At 38.5% G+C, this 18365-nt stretch overlaps 1 protein-coding gene across 2 annotated transcripts in view; it reads right to left on the reverse strand.

The window, feature by feature from the left end:
• Positions 1 to 18365, reverse strand: part of chst11 (carbohydrate sulfotransferase 11) — a 231679-nt gene that overhangs the window by 103045 nt on the left and 110269 nt on the right. For both annotated transcript variants that reach the window (XM_008110592.3, XM_003220911.4), the window contains exon 2: positions 14970 to 15055. In XM_008110592.3, coding sequence (XP_008108799.1) covers positions 14970 to 15055 — 86 coding nt within the window. The remainder of the gene's footprint in view (positions 1 to 14969; positions 15056 to 18365) is intronic.

The following is an 18365-nucleotide window of genomic DNA, read 5'->3' on the forward strand; positions in this document are numbered from 1 at the left end:
TAGCACTGAAGACAATGTCCCATTAGCCCTTCCTTCAGAATGGAGTTTGCCCTTTAGATACATACTAATCTAAGGTGACATATTTTTTTAGTGTAAGAAAGATATGAAGCATCATTCAATGACTTGGTCACAAGTCATAATATAGTTGGCTTTATATTGTCTTCTTCCTGAAGACCTGGAGGAAATGATATGGCAAATATTTGCATATAATACCTTACATCATTTTTACTCAAAAGTGGTGAACAGTATTACATTATGGATATTGACCATATACCTTAATTACTCATGGTTTAATAGCAATATTTAATGATGTGTTGCATTGGTTTTTTTTTATTTTGGCTTTTAACAACTTTTTAAATGGTTTTAATTTTACAGACTGTTAACTTTTATATGTATTTTGTTGATTTTTATACATGTTTTTAATTTGCTCCAGTTTTAATATTCTGTAAATATATTGTGTAATATTTAGTGGGACTACCTTTCTGTGGTGGTGGGATTGCATGCTTCTGTAAGGCAGGAGGCTTTGCTGCTTGTGGGGTTTCCCATATCAGATAGGCTTTTGTTGAGGAGCCCGATTGAATGTGCCAAACAGCTACTGAACAGCAGCAGCTTAGGAGGCTAACACTGGCAGAAGATCTTTCAGAGACAAAGCCCTGGCACCATAGCTAATGCTTATTAGTACTGCACAGAAGGAGGCATGGTAAACCTCCTTTGAATGTCTTTTAGCATGAAAACCCTATGATGAAACAATCCAAACTGAAACAAGAGATAGAGCCAGAAAATGAAACTCTCAGGTCGGATAGCATTCAACAAGCTACTGGGATACATTAGAGGACAATTGCAAGTAGCTCCTTGGCTAATGATGCCTCTAGAATCAAGCCGAAAGAACATTCAGAGGTGAAAGGAAAGTCCAAAGAAGCATAACACACATTACAGGAATGTGTGAAGCATGAATTCGGAGTCTCCAAGTCTTTCTCAAGGTCTCTCCCAAGTTTGTCAGACCACAGATCCATTATTATTTATCACACAAATGATCTGTATGCTTCCACAGCTCAATGGCAGGATATGGATGCATCTACACTGTAAAATTAATGTGGATTGATATTACTTTCATTGCCATAGCTCAATGTTATGGAATTCTGGGAGCTGAAGTAGTACAAGGTCCTTAGCCTTCTCTGACAAAAATGCCTCACCAATAATAACTTTTTAATAATAACTTTATTTTTATATCCCGCCTCCATCTCTCCGCAGGGACTCAGGGTGGCTAACATGGGGCCAAGCCCAAATATCCACAATGAACAAAATAAAATACCTTTACAATAAACGAACATAATAGACATTTAACATTACATAGATTAAACCAACATTATAAACAACAATATAATGGTGAGTAAAACCGCCAAATAAAAACAGAATAGCAGGTTGAAATAGTAACAAGCCGGGCTGGTGCAAAAAGTGCGTGGATTAAAATCTGATAAAGTAAACAAAGTGCTGTAGTAAAAATGAGAAATTTGAGGTAGGATTACTACAAACTACAGCTCCCAGGATTCACATTAATCCATGGCAGTTAGTGGTGTTAAACTGTATTAATTTTACAGTGTAGATGTATCCTATATGTACTACATGCAAAAACCCTCAGATTCAATCCCTACCATTTACAGGAAAGACCTCAGTCTGAAATTCAGAGAAGCTACTATCAGATAAAGTTGCTAACCTTGAGTCAGATGGACAAATTATTCCAACTACATATCAACTATGAGCACCTGATTCTTCTTTGGGGCACACTCAGGTAGTAGACTGGGTTGCTCATGACATTAAGGTCCCTTCCATACCATATAGTTATAGTGCTATGATTCTGCTTTAACTGCCATGGCAACTTCCTATGGATTTCTGAGACTTGTAGCTTAGGAAAGGGTATTTCAAATTCACCATCAGAATCACGAATGCTTCACCAAACTACAATTCCCAGGATTCCAGAAGAGGTTACTTTGGCATCTTAAGTGGAATTTTACAGTGCTATAACTGTGTAGCATGAAAGAATCCCTGGTCACAGAAACACCTGGGCTTCTGCAATGAGGTTTGCTAAACAAATACACTCATTTCCCTTGTCTTACGTTATGCAATTTAAGTGACATGATATATGTATGTGGAACACAGTTAATTTCCCTTCTGTCTAAAATTTCCCATTTCAGGTATAAACACTAATTAATGATACTCTACTGTGACTGAGGTAACATTTCATCACAGGATGACGGTTTTTCCCACCCACTCCCACTCCACATGCACACATTCCAATCAATAATACTGTCCTGACATTTTTATGACAGGAAAAATGGATTGTTATGCACTTTATTAAAAGGGCCTATAATCCAATAGTCTGCTTTCCTTGCAATGGATGAATTATTTCAGGAACAGATAGCATGAAGCAGGGGACAAAGCCAGATTACTCTGGTACACTATTATTGTACTGGCAGGTTGGATGAATGAATGAATGAATGTTTACTGCCCTATAATGACATCTAAAATGTGCTAGCTTAGATAACCACCTCACTCTGGATGCATTTCCACACTGTTGGATTAATGCAGTTTGATACCACTTTAATTGCCATGGTTTAATGCTGTGGTATCATGGGAATTATAGCTTTACAAGGTCTTCAACTTCTCTGCCAAATAGTGCTGTTGCCTCACCAAACTACAACAGGCTCAATACATCAACTGACTGACTTTTCTGTCCATTTTCTGGTCCTACCTGATATGGTTTCCCTATCATCTCAGAGAAAGTGCTAGCTCTATGCTTAGAAACTCTATGCTCAACCTCCATTTGGGCTTAATTGTGTCTATGGTCTCCTTTAGACATCAGGAGAAATATACAGTAAACCAAAGTAATTAGAGGCAATTCTAACTGATGAAGTGGAAAATTTCTTTCTTCTCGAAAGGAGTTGGGTGGACAGACTTCACCTACAATTTCCCCTATTCAGTTTGTTTACAATGTCTGAACAAATTCTATTGTTTTCTTCAAGATATCAATCAAGCATTAAGACAGCCATGTTTAAGCATTTGAGAGGATGCCATATAGAAGATGGAGCAAGCTTATTTTCTGGTGCTCCAAAGACTAGGACACAGAGTACTAAAAGGAAGGAGATTCCACTTAAACATTAGGAAAAACTGAGCTGTTTAATATGCCTATATGTCTCCTTTTTGGGAGGTTTTTAAACAAAGGCTGGATGGCCATCTATCTGGAGTGATCTGATTTGTGTGTTGCTGCATGGCAGGAGGTTGGACTGGATGGGTCTTGAAGTCTCTTCCAACTCTGTGATGCTATTATTATTATTTTTCTTCCACCCATCCCCATTTAATTGACTAGATCTATGCTCTTCAAAACATGTCGGACTAACTGGTGAAGCATGACTTTTTATTTCCCTCCTCTCTCTGGAGGCAGGTACTGTCTACCTTTCCTGTTGTAGGTAGGGCCCTATAACTACAGTTGGAACAGCTAAAATATTTCTCAGCTCAAGTGTTATTGCGTGCTTTGCTGCCAATATATTGCAACAACCTGATACCAAAGGCAATGTTACTCTATTCATCCTTCACCATCTTCTTTGTCCATACAGGCAAAATCCTTCTAGCTAAACAGAGGATGAAGGATAATAAGGTATGGGCTGGCCAAATATAAAATACTTTGTAAAAAGGAGCTTCTTTTTCAGAGGCTTTGTTAACTAAGGTATGTTAACAAGCTAGAATGCTTTAGAGAGGCACAATTTGTGTTTGCAAACACACCCCCTCCGCATGTTAAACCATTGGCTTATATTTTGAGACAGATTTGATCTTTGAAAAAATAATCCCAAAGAAAAACAAAATGAGCTATTTAAAAAGTGATGTAAGAAATCACTGAAAAGTTTTCTTCAAAAGCATCAAGAAACTTAGGGGAAGGATTGCAAGAGCTGCATAACACATGGCAGGTTGCCTTTTAATAGTAATGTGTTATGCAGCAACCAGATGTAATATATACAAAATATAGACAATGCTGCAAAGTTCTTCTGCTCATTGGGGAATAGAGGGGGAGGGGGACTCAAACCCCATTCTCTCAACAGCAGTAAAACAGATTGTGCAATTCTCAGCACAAGACACCCTATACAGGGGAAGACATCTGGATTCCTCACAACTGAGCAACTGTGCATTTATTGCACTATAAAAAGATAAGTCTGGAAAATCCCTTAGAGTAATATCAATTAATTCTTCTCCTGTTGAACTCCCGCTGGTCTGATAGGCAGTAATTAGACATACTGCTATAATTTTGCAGAATGCCAATGAAATAACTAGGGCTTGACATTCTCCATTAGGCTGCTTCTATTAACTCTCCGTTCTGTTGCTTTGTGCTTGATGAGCTGTTGCACATGAGTAACCAATGCCTTCAAAACTCAACTGATTAAGATTATGAGCTACATGTGTTTACAGCTTTTGGTTTCATGAGGCTTAGAGACAGGGAACATGACCATCCTCTGTGTCTTTCAAAAATACAGTCACACATGGCAGCTTTACTTTTATCACTTCTCAGAGATAAAGAGACAATATTTTGTTTTCAAGGTCATCATATATTTGTGCTTCACAAGAGAGTGATAACTGCTAAAGCATATATATGAGCATATGCTCCAGTTTGGCAAGAACAGTTCAAATTAATCCTTTGTCATACCATTTTAAAAATTTATTTCTCTCCTCCTTCCACCTGTTTTCTTTTATTCTTATTTCATCGGTACAAACTGAATTCAAAGGACTAACTGTAGGAATAGTGGAGAACAGGAGGCTTGCTTTCCCCAGTAGATTCAGGCAAAAGGAAACTGCTGCAACCTCTTTGCTTGTCTATTCTTCCACACTCATAACTTTTGTCATCTTAGCCACATTCTGATGTTGCTTGGCCACATATATACTAATTTTCACCTGTCTGTTGTGAGAAGAGCCATCTACATTGCATTAAGCATTTGGAAAGCAAATCAATATCAGTAGTTACTGCAGAAGAACCCAAAAGCTACTAGATTCTGTCTGATCTTGAAAGCCAAGCAGGATCAACTTTGGTTAGTACTTGGATAGGAGACAGTAAATGAATCCCAAGTAATGTAGGCAATATATTTATCATGGCCAGCAGCTTGTCTGGCCTGGCCCGATTGCTGCTGAAGGCAGGTCTTCAGCAGAAGAGGATTCTTCTAAGTGTTGCACCAAGCTTGGAATGGGTTATCCCGACCTCCTTCTCAAGGAAAGCATCACAGGATGATCTGTGAGGGCTTGCTGAAATGAACAGCAGCTGAGATCTCTGGATAAAAGGGGGTCTGGAAGAGATAGCTCTTTGGTAGCAGATAATGTTGTACTTTGGTACTCCTGTCCTGGATCTTGACTCTGTTGCTTTTGGGTTAGAATTATGGACCCTGACTTTGTTCATGTAATACTAGTTCAGACCTTGTTGTATCCTGAAAACCTGACTCTGAATTTGGAACTAACTTCCTACATTTGATTTATGGACTTGGACATCAGTTTGACCCGTGACTATCTGGCTTGACTTTAGAACTCTCACTTTTGAACTCTTGGACATTATTCTAAGAACCATGATCAGTTAATTCCTGACATCTGACTATTGGTTTGTAACTTTGGCTATTGTTTATCCTTGCTCCTGAACTGGCTAAGAAGTACTCTGCTTATCTACATTAATTGGACTTCTTACCTTGGCTTATGTTCCTCATTTATTCCAGTTGTGCACTACAATTTTGATTTGTTGGTCAAACCTTCAAAAGACTCAAGGTTTTAGTTTTCCTTATAAGAAAATACGGTCTTGACTAATTTTGTGTATGTCTGAATAAACCTCAGCCCTTGATACAGGGAGAGCCTTGGCACATGACAATATCTAAGGAATGAGCTAGCAAAACAATCTCTGAGTATTCATTGTCTAAGAAAACCCTGTGAAATTCATAGGGTGGCCATAAGTTGACAGGCAACTTGGAGACACATACACAAATATGCCATACATTGAAAAGTAATAAAATGGCCAGAGACTGCATCATTGGGCAGACAGCCTATTGCCACTTCAAGTTTTTCTTCTGGCTTTAATTTTTGAAAGCATTCATAATGCCTCACCTAACAATTCATAATTTCTGCATTGTAGTACAGTATTTTAGTACTATATACCTTTTGGGGGTTTAGAAAGAATATGGCCTCTGGAGCCACATGTAGTTTCCCACATCAGTTGTGTTGTTCTTGGTCTCTCAAGACCAGGGATGGACAAACTTTGGCTCTCCAAGTGTTTTGGACTTCAACTCCCACAATTCCTAACAGCCTACCAGCCAAAGTTTGCCCATGCCTGTTCCAGACTATACTTTCAAGGACAAAAAGAGAAAGAGAAGTGCTTCTCTGGGAGTGGAAATGAACCTTTCAAATAGAATTTAAAGGAGCAGGGGCTATGCTGTTTGCCATTTACCCATTTTTCAATTATAAAAAAGTATTTGGAAAAATATCAATTTTTCCAAAGTAGAAGTAATTTTATGGCAAGATCTGGGAATTGTTTGGTTTTGTTTCTGACCATTTTGGCAGTTTGTGCAACCTCCAAAGCATCTCAGGGACAGAAAATTAGTCCATGGACATGCCAAAGTTTATCTCACTTGTTCTAACATGATGCTTCTAGATGTAACAGCAAAGTAATTGTCAAAGTAACCATTACTTAATAATAACCTGTAATATTGTTTCCTTCTTAAAGAAGCAAAATGTGTAACATTTACTCCATATTCTTTTTGATAAGGTTATTCGGCATAATTTAGGACTGTTTTCTATTTCTAAAGATATGTTCATGAAAAAAGAAGAGGAATCTTAGAAATGAGTTATAACCCCTTTTTAAAAGTAACTGCTAATAAGACCTTGCTACTTTTAGAAAACAATATTCTAACATCTAATATATGTTTATAGCTGAGCTGAAAGTAACAGAAAGCATTGTGATGGGTCACAATAGTATTGCCACAAAGAGGGCTTTTGTGACCACATGTAGGTACTGGCATATTCAATTAAAAAAACACAGTGTCCCAATTTACTGTTCTGAAATGTAAATTCTCTCAATTTAAATACATTATCAGTAGTATTCCCTGACGGTAACTGGTTTTGCAAAAGCAGATAGAAGACGAAGATGAAAACGGCTTGCGATTTTTGCTCTCGAGTTTGTACTTAAAGGCCGGAGTTGTTATCTTCTTTTGCCACAAAAGGCTAAAATCTCAATTACTCTGCAATTTTCTATTGCTATGAAGGACATCTTTTGTGGTTTGCTGATCTCTAGGCACAGGAAAGTAATAGGAAATTCATGAATAAGGCTGGAGTGATATTCTTTTTAAAGAGATTATATTAAGGGAACAGTAAGCCACCAGGAAGAAAATATTACTTGTTCTTACAAGTTGACTTTGAAGGTAAAGTCCCAGCCTGTACTCATGGCTTAGAGACATGTGTGAATTAGAAATGATTTATCACACCATAACCTTCTTCTGCAAATCTTTTGCTCTTTTCTTCCAAGCAGAAACAGGGAAGATGGGATATTGCCTCTACAAAGGCAATAGGTGCATTTTCTAGGTGTTCTGTACTACAAAAAGCAGAAGTCGAACTTCCTTTCCTGAAGTCCAAATCTCTAAGGGTCTGTTGCTTTTCCAAGACACACAGTACAATCTCTGTAGCTATGAGATAAATATCCAGCAGTACCCACAGTTTCAATGACCCACACCTGACAATACAGGAATTTTCTAGATCCTTCCAGTGATACAGTTCCACTAGAAGTTACAACAAGGTCATCTTGAAGAACCTAGAAAATCCCTAGAGTACATGTTTCTAGGAATTTGCTAGGTTCCCTAGCACGATTATATGGCACTTTCTGGTGGAAAATCATTCATTTCAGTAGGGTTCACAATTATTCGTAGTTTCATGTTCCCACTGTAAGTTCAAGAACGTATCCCTTTTGAATATAGGGATTGTACTATCTTCCTGCTTCCAGGTAATACATTCTGAATTAGACTGATTCTTTTAGTATGAGACCAAAATAAGCTTCATTATTTAGGTCTACATTTCTGCTCCAAATATCGGGCAGAAGGAGGACCATGTATGCCATCTTCAATGCTGACAGAAAAAGCAAGATATAAATGTTACTTAGAGCCAGCTCTTCTCATTTGTAGGTGTAACTTTTGCAGATTCAATCATTAATAGATTTAATTAATACATTCTTTCTCAGAATCCCTAGGCCCTTCAAGGCAACTTTACTGGTCAACTTCTTTTGGAAATTAACTATAGAGTTATTTTAGAGGACACACAGATTGCTAGAGAAAGCACCTCTCTACGAATCTCTAGGTTCTCCACTGCCATTCTATGGTCAACTTCTTAGAGAGGTATTCTCTCAAGTTATAAAATAGCAGTTTTTAAAATTCGTATTTTTCTACTTTCATTGAGGTTCTATGTCTCAGCACCAGTGACAACGAGCTGCCTGGTGTATTTTATTCATTTCACTTATATCTCTCCCAGACATGAGATTCACATAGTAAAGCAGAACCTCTACATAAGAATGTCCCAACACAAGTACACTTTAACTTACAAACCCTCACTCAATGAATTAAATTCTTAAATTAAGGTATTACTGTATCTCAATCTTGCTCTTAAATGTTTCAGAATTTCTAAAAAGTAGTATGTAGTAAATACGGGCACCACGTATCATTTGTATTATGGCTAGTGGAAATACAGTAGAGTCTCGCTTATCCAAGCTCTGCTTATCCAAGGTTCTGGATTATCCAAACCATTTTTGTAATCAATGTTTTCAATATATCATGATATTTTGGTGCTAAATTCGTAAATACAGTAATTACAACATAACATTACCGTGTACTGAACTACTTTTTCTGTCAAATTTGTTGTATAACATGATGTTTTCGTGCTTAATTTGTAAAATCATAACCTAGTTTGATGTTTAATAGGCTTTTCCTTAATCCCTCCTTATTATCCAAGATATTCGCTTATCCAAGGTTCTGCAGGCCCGTTTAGCTTAGATAAGTGAGACTCTACTGTAAAAGCAAACAAGTATAGTACGCATTTGAATGTTGGACTAGTATGCTGAGAGACCAGTATTTGAATCCCCACTCAGCCACAGAAAGACAATGACAAACTGTCTCTGAACAAATCTCGGCAAGAAAATCCCAAGATATGTTTACCTTTGGGTTGTCATAAGACAGAAATGATTTAAAGGCTCACAAGGACAACAAAAGGAACTAAACAAGTCCAAAGTTTTCCAGAGTTTGTTGCTCGGTATTTTTAATTCACTTATTTTAAAAGGTTTTGAAAATTGTTATGCAAAGGAAATGTCTTTAATATCTGATTAGGATTTTTTTCCTACATAGACTAACAGGTTCAAGACCTTTCCTGGAGAAGGGTTGTAATTTTCTCTCCAGTTACCCTGCCAAATCTTGTCACTAACTGCTTATGATTTGGGTCTGCTCTCAAAGGGGAGTGAAAAGATCAGTGACACCCACAGATGCACTCAAGCCTCAAATATGTTGTTGCCAAATGTGGAACCTTGCTTGATTTAAGCTCTGTGGGCTGGTGGGTAATTAACTTATTTTTAGACCAGTGCAGTCCCTACAAGGCCACACAAATTACAAGATGCTACAATTCGTGTTGCTTTTCTAAGAATACACTTTGCAAACACAAGTCTGCCTATTTAGACTCCAAGGTCTTAAAATACAAACAAGAAACAAGAAGTAAGGTATTTCTCATTCCATTCAATCTGACTTTTAATTGCCGTATGTGAAAATTCACCTATCCGTTTCTCCAGACTGTTACAGCAGTAGCTATACAGATATGGCATTATGTTGTTGATTTCAAGGCTCTACATAGGTTTTTCTATAAACAGAGGGAAGTGTGGGAGTGCAGTCAGTCTTTAAATAAAATGTTAAGATTCCGGGAGCTGTATTCTAGAAAAGTCACTTTCACAAACTCCAAGGAAGGCAGAACTTGTCACTTTGACCACTTGACTGTATAAAGCTTTAGAACAGAGGTGGGCAAAATGTAGCTTATTTATTTATTTACTTATTTATTTATTTGCAGCATTTATATTCCGCCCTTCTCACTCCGAAGGGGACTCAGGGCGGATCACATTACACATATAGGCAAACATTCACAAACATTGTTTTAACATAGAACAAAGACAAGACAAACATAGGCTCCGAGCAGGCCTCGAACTCATGACCTCCTGGTCAGAGTGATTCATTGCAGCTGGTTGCAGCTGGCTTGCTCTCCCACCTGCGCCACAGCCTGGGCTTAGTGGCTGCATGCAACCCTAGGGCCATTTTTGGGACCTCTAGGAGTCAATAGTGTTTTTTGTAACAATATTCCCAAATGTTGTTCTTTGGCTCTTGAATGCATTCACTTTGGAATTGCCAAGATCAGTGTAAGGATACGTTCTGAGACAGTCCGAAGAGAAGCAACAGCAGCACAACATCAGCATTCACATCCACCCTAAAATCTGTTTCCCACTGCTGAAGCCTCTTTCTTTCAACCTCTCTGCTAGAAATAATAATGAAAGATGAGAGGGTGAGGCAAGGTGAAGGACTGAATTTGCCAAGTCCTTTTCCCAGCTCAGGTGATCAGAGCAGCAATAGCATGCTAAAAGATACAAGAAGCTGGGTCAAAGGATATGCCACAGCCAAATAAAACAGTGCAGTTCTAGGCTGTATCAACATGAACATAGTGTCCAGATTTGAGGGAAGTAACAGTACAGTCCTATTCTGTTTTAGTCAGACTTCACCTGGAATACTGTGTCCAGTGCTGTGCAACACATAGTTCAAGAAGGATACTGACAAGTTGGAACATGTCCGAACGTGGCCAAGATCATCACAGTTTTGGAAAACTAGCTCTATGAGGAAATGTTAAAGTAGCTGGTTATCCTTAGCTTGAAGAAGAGAAGATTGTATTGTGATATGAAGGAATACCATGTAGTAGATAGAGCAAACATACTTTCTACAGGTTCAGAAACCAGGACACAAATCAATGGATTCAATAAAAGTGATTTATTATACATCAGGAACCACTCCCTGATGTTAAATGGTGTTCAACAGTGGAATGGATTATTTCAGAAGGTAGTGGACTACAAAGATGGAGGTCTTCAAGCAGAGGCTGGATGGACATGTTTCAGGAGTCTTTGGCTTCATATTCATGTACAGCAGGGGATTGGACTAGATGTGCCTTGTGGTCTCTTCCAACTGTGAGATTCTAAGGTTTGCCCAGTGGCCTCTAGTGCACACCTGTATGATAGTTAACAAGGTTCGCCAATTCCCCTGCATGCCACTGGCTGACTTACACTGCTTTTCCTAAGCTAGTCCACTTCCTTCACAGAAGTAGAAAGTTCTATCCTATCGTAAGCAGTACCAACTAGTGGCTCCTGTGAATTGGAGGTGAATCTATCCTGGGTTTTAATTCAAACCTAAAAGAAATTGTCCAAGGAGCTGGGCACTATTACTGAGAAGGGTTCGGCCACTTGGATAGCTCTTTTAAAGTTCATACTAAAATCCAAAGTGATTCATCACCTCACAGACAGCAGAGGTGCTAGACACCACCAGACAAAAGTATTTCTACCATCTTCCCAATTAACTATGGGAAATGGAAGTGGCATGTTGTTCTTCACTTCAGGCAGCAAAATGACTTGGCCTGGCACTGGCATTTAATGATAAAGCAGATATTTTTTAAAAGTAGTATCTAAGGTTTTGTGTCACTCTATGAATAGAGAAATATCGCAGTACTAAACCACTCAACAAAAAGACAACTGGAAAATTCAGAAAGGCAACCTACCATCACCTCACTTCACCTCTCTCCTCTGCCCAGTGTTCCTTTGCTATTTTCACTCCTTTGAAATGAACTGTGAATGTCAACAGTACAGCGTCTGCCGGAATACAGCCATGTATGGCCCTCATACATATACAAACGCTGTCCAAAAGGCAGCCGAATATGAGGCTGAGTCTTTCTTCTCCTCTCTCCCTTCCAGCCGCTCCCACTTCTTGACCTGCCCTTAATGTGTTATGAACAGAAGATGCCAGTGTACTGATGGAGATTCTTTATGTGTGAAAAATGTCATCCGCTTAGTACAACAGTGGCTGTGAGAAACTCTGGCCTTATTCAAACATTGACTCTACTTGGCTCCCTCCAAGAGGAAGATGTGGAAAGAATCCTAATGCAGAATATTTTGTCAAGACGTATCTAGCAAGGGAAGAGACGGAGGAGGAGACTGTGTAGCTCTGAGTGGAGCTCATATATAGAAGGGCAGAAACCCTTTACAAACACCAGGATGGCTTTTGTATGTTCCTATCTTACCACATTACCTATGGAAATGGGAACAGAAAAGTAGCAAGCACATATTGAGCATTTCCAGCAAACCTCGGAGGTGATAAGTCAGAGAGGGCACAGCTTGTTTCTTCAAGCAATCATTTTGAGGTTTTATTATTTTCCCCTTTTTGGCAAGCTAACTTTCTTCTTAGTGAACGTCTTATGCACAATTTCCAGTTAGCAAGACTAACTGAGAACTATGAAAATGACATTCTTCCGACCCCTTCCTAACTTCCTCGAGTAAAATGGTGACTTGTATAGTGAGCTCACATTAGCAGCTGAATGCATGGCAAAAGCATACCAAAAAGCAAGAGCAAAGACGTTCCGTTCCCATATCATGGCGAATACACATCTCTCACCTGTCACTGGTCCTTTCTGGGGAAAAAATGAGAATCGCTTGGGAGAGCTCAATTGGCAAGCCTTGTGGTGATTCTTTCCATAATCAAGTCAGATTTGTATCATTTAGTGGCTTGTTAAATCTAATGAGTGAGATTTATTACGAGTCACTTCCCCTAATAGCTGACCGAGTTTTACAAAATGTGATTCATTATGGAATAAATATATAACAGGCAGCTGTTAAACCTTAATAAATATGTTTAATGGTTGGGCTGGTATTTTTTTCCTTCTCAGTAGCAGTACTTCCTCTGCACTGGTAACAGGAAGAGCTGCTATGTCCGGACTAGTATACCAACTTTGCCACCAAATAGAAGCTCAATGGTACATTAAGGAAAAGAGATTCAGATGTTGACACTTGAAAACATCCTGACACATGTGTTCCATTATGCTGAGATAAAACTAGCCAAGTAGACACGTATCCTGGATTCTTCTTCACCATTTGAACACAATTACAGTTGTACTACTAAGTTATCACTGGCCACCGCGAAGAAAAGATGGGCAATAATGCATCGACTATGATCACGGTGGGATCTGTACATCAGTACTATTCACTATAAACAGTTCGGAATTGCACCAACACAAAGCAATAGGAAAATGTTATCCAATTGAATAGAATACTACCCCTAGGTCTGTGGAAGATATGTTCCTGGATGCCATATGGATAAAGTATACCATAGGTCATATCAAATTAAATTGAAACAAAGAATTTCCAGCCCCAAAATACCATAAAGTTGTGCCTGAGGGCCTAGAAATGGACTTGAGAAGACATATTTGGATCATTGTGGATAAATGAAACGATGGATACTAGTCCCATGAATATGAGGGATATATGTACTTTCTTTTTTTCTGACTCAGGGATGGGAAATATTGTCCTGGTGAACTACTACTCCCAACATACTTGTCACTTTAGCTTGTCCAGGACAGATGGAAACTGGGGATTCAACCACATCTACAAAGGATAGGTTTCCTACTTGTCTGATTCTGAACTAGTATGTGTGAATGTTTGAAATAGTATGTTATTGAAACTCTAAAAATGTTCTTTATCACATAGAGTTTGATGCCTAATCAACTCCAGTCATCATCTATATGCTTTACACCAGTGGTTCTCAACCTTCCTAATGCTGTGACCCCTTAATACAGTTCCTCATGTTGTGGTGACCTCCAACCATAAAATTATTTTTGTTGCTACTTCATAACTGTAATTTTGCTACTGTTATGAATCATAATGTAAATATCTGATATGCAGGATGTACAGTAGAGTCTCACTTATCCAACATTTGCTTATCCAACGTTCTGGATTATCCAACGCATTTTGGTAGTCAATGTTTTCAATACATCGTGATATTTTGGTGCTAAATTCGTAAATACAGTAATTACTGCATAGCATTACTGCGTGCTGAACTACTTTTTCTGTCAAATTTGTTGTATAACATGATGTTTTGGTGCTTAATTTGTAAAATCATAACCTAATTTGATGTTTAATAGGCTTTTCCTTAATCCCTCCTTATTATCCAACATATTCGCTTATCCAACATTTTGCCGGCTGGTTTATGTTGGTTAAGTGAGACTCTACTGTATTTTCATTCACTGGAACAAATTTGGCACAAATACTCGATACATCCAAATTTGAATACTGGTGAGGCTAGAGGGAGGTTGATTTTGTCATTTGAAAGTTGTAGTTGCTGGGATTTCTAGTTCACATACAATCAAAGAACACCCTGAATACTAGGTGAACAAAAACATCCATATTTTCATCAAAGCTTAACAATGTTAGTTTTTTTGGATGACATTTCCTAGAATCGCCCATTAACTGCCCCGCAAGTAGGAGGATTCTGGGGAATTACAGTACTTTTCCTAACTCTTGTTACAGTTGGGAGCCATTATGAATTCCCTGGGCTTCTTGCAGTATTTCAGCTACCAGCAGGTTGCCTGCAAATAATATCCTGAAAGAAAAACAGCATTAAAAGACTAAGATGTGTTATGTGTATATGTATTATCTCTTCAGCATTTCCTTCTCCAAAGAAGATAAGAATTCATTGGAGCTCTCAGATAAGCAACATCATTTTGCAAGGGAAGAGCAAAGCCTTTCTGTTGTTTTAGTACACTGCATTATAAAGTATAAAATGTTTCAAGGGAGAAAAAGGAAATGGAGGCATCTGTGTGAGCTGTGAGTACAATTGTTGCTGCAACATTATAAGGCTCACCTGTGTTGGGTTGTAGAGTTCCTGCAGGGGACTTCGTGACCCCTTCCGGCAGCAGATGTCCATCCCAAATGGATTCCTACGTATTACTGACAAGAAATAAAATGAAAAATGAGTGATGGACTCCAATCATTACATTATTTTTAAAGCATCATTCAAGTCATTAAATAATTCAAAAATAATGACAGCAGATTTCTTAAACATCTCTCATCAGAAAGAAGAAGAAAAACTGTCAGAAATGATTTGACAGTCTTTGGGCTTCAGCCAACCAAAATATAATGCCCCCTGTAATCTTTCTTCTGCTTACATTTCACATATGAACTGACTCATAAATCACACACATCTAGAAGAGTATCAGAACTGAACAAGATACCAAATACAATAGCTGAGTAGATATTATTTACCTTTACAGATTTCAAAATTACATTTAATAAGAGTCTTAGAGGATTTGAATTCTTGGTAGTACAGTCTTATGATCTAACATGGCTCTAACATTAGGCAAAATGAGATAGCCACTTATGAAAGAACAGCATACTGCTTGTAATCTTGTGTTCTAGAATAGCTTTGTTGATTCTTGCCTTCAGTTGAATGACTGGAGGACCTCATTTTGAGGTCCTAGGCAGAGACTTCTTTTGGGGCAGCCATACTATAGTGCTCAGATGGTTCCAATAAGTCGTTAAATATTTCAGACTTTCTCCTTTGGAGATGGAAAGAGAAGTTTTATACAGAGATTGTCCTTTGGATGGTGGCCAATGATTTACTTCAACAGCAGTTCTCAACCAGTGGGCATCTAGATCAATGGTTCTCAACCTGTGGGTTCCCAGATGTTTTGGCCTTCAACTCCCAGAAATCCTAACAGCTGGTAAACTGGCTGGGATTTCTGAGAGTTTGTAGGTCAAAACACCTGGGGGCCCACAGGTTGAGAACCACGGATCTAGATGTTTAGACCTCAAACTCCCCAAATCTCCAGCTTTCCACATAGTATGTGGCTGGGGTTCTGGAGGCTGAGGCCACAATGTGTGGAGGGCAAAAAGTTCTGAAATACTATACTAGAAAGCTTGGGCACAAAGAAAGATCTTTCCTGAAGCCAAGAGGACATCAGATTAGTTGGAAAGGAGCCAACCTGGAAAGGATATTCCACCTCTTGGTTATAACTCCTTGAAGAAGCTCTCTGCAATCCTAATTCAACAGACCTAAAACAATATTGGCTCAACCATTAAGTAAGTCAATGTCCATGATAATCAGTATCTCCTTTTTCAATGAAAAACGGGAGATGCTGAAATGTGATTGAGAGGAAAGGAGAGACATCTAGACTGTCAAAGGGAAATTTTCATGGAAAGATATACTCTGGGAATTATTTGAAGAATAGGATATGCATTGCAGCAATAAATAACATACACGGAGATACACTTCAACTCCAGATCTTTGGCAATCAAAACACATGGAGTGGCAAATTCCCATTAAAAAGATGTGAAGGGTTTATAGAAGGGTTGGGAATAGTGTAGCCCCAAATGTTACTGAACGACAACTACTAGATGTTTCTAAAAGCAGTAAATTAATGAAGTAAAATAAATAGCATGGTGAGAAATCCTGGAAGTTGCACCCCAACAACAAATCAAGGCTTCCACAGTTCTCATCTTGATGTTGCTAAAGTAGTAGTACAGGCAGTTAAAAGGGAGTATAGGGTGGAAGAAAAGTTAACAATGGCTAGATAAGACCAGTCTTACTTTTGGGACAGCCTTAGGATGCTATTGGGAGTAAAATGTCTCAGGATGCTGATCTGGGATCTTTGTGAGGGTGAGCCTAAAATATACTGCTCAAATAAAATGCCTCGATTACTCACATGAAATTAAAATAGATCAAATGTCATCCCTCCCTATTCCATATACAGAAGATACAAGATTATCAATAGGGCCTAATCATAATGGACAATTACAATATGGTTTAGTACACATTGTGGGTTTCGTAAGTTTCTCTTTCTATATTTCTTTGCTGTCCCCATCATCTTGTAGCATCTAGTGCAGGCATGGGCAAACTTGGGCCCTCCAAGTGTCTCCCAAACTCCTAACAGCCGGTAGGTCCAAAACACTTGGAGGGCCCAAGTTTGCCCATGCCTGATCTAGCGCCTAAGACAGATGCTTCACTTTGCATCATCTTTCTCCTTTCTCTTCTTATTTTTCCTTCTCTTTCACCTTCTCTTCCTCTTCATCCTCTTTCATCTCCTCTTCCTCCTTCTTATTATCTACTTCTGCTGCTACTAAATTGCCTGGGACCAGGAGAAGAGATTTTCTATTCTAGATGCCAAAATAATTTGACCGTCTTTATATATATGTATGTATCTTGATGGAAAGATCTCGCTCAGAAAGCAAAAGGTCTTGGGACTACCATGATTATGATCACAACAGCTGGACAGTCTTTGGCTGGAGGGCGGGAGGGAGGCAGTTAGACCCCAAGCCGTTTAAAGGCTTTAAAGGTTAGTATCCGTGACTGAATTGTGCTCGGTAAGAGACTGGCATAGTATTTAAACAAACTAGGTCATATTTAATACTTATCATAAAAAAATCTGTATGAAAACTGCAAAACACCTCTGCAGAAGGGAGATAGGACATAGTGGCTTTTTTCTTTTTCTTTCAGTCTCAAAACAAAACTAAAATGCCTGCCTCTTAATCTAAACTGAAACATTAAAAAAGTAATTATCTATTGGAGGAACATGCTGCTTTCCCCTCTAAGCAAAGAAAGACACCCCAGCCGGGTGGTATCTTCAGTAGCTCCAATAAACAAACACACACTATGTTTTGATTTTTTCCTCTTTGCCATTTCAATTATTGGATATTACTGTGGGCTGCATTTTTAATTATCTTCTGAAGGCTTTTAGTAAAAAAAAAAAACCTTCAATGGTGCAAGTGCTTAAAATACTGAATGTTAAACACATGTTCAACAGCAACTCTCAAATCAAGGATCAGCTGATTTTGAACTACTTCAGCTGTAACTGGAATAGTTAATGGAAAAGGATGATGGGAGGCATTATTTAACATTGTTCAGAGAGAAATACAGTCCATATCCCTACATTAAATCTTCATCGTGGCCAGATACTTTGATTGACAATACAGTCAGTTAACAAAATAGATGTTTCCTTGGAGATGACGTCTGAACACTAAAGGTGGAAATAACATGGAAATAATAGGGATGGGGTCATTGTTGTGTGCCTTCTAGTCATTTGCAATGTATGGAGACCCTATGGTGACCCTATTGCATGGTTTTCTTGGCAAGATTTGTTCAGAGTGGGGTTGCCTTTGTTTTCTTTAGAGGCCGAGAGAGTGTGACTTGGACTCCAACAACAGTGCCCAAGTTCATGTAACCAAATGGGGGTTTAAACCCTGGTCTCCAAAGGCATAGCCC

This window comes from Anolis carolinensis, chromosome 5 (genome assembly GCF_035594765.1).
Source record: "Anolis carolinensis isolate JA03-04 chromosome 5, rAnoCar3.1.pri, whole genome shotgun sequence".
NCBI classification, from domain to species: domain Eukaryota; kingdom Metazoa; phylum Chordata; class Lepidosauria; order Squamata; family Dactyloidae; genus Anolis; species Anolis carolinensis.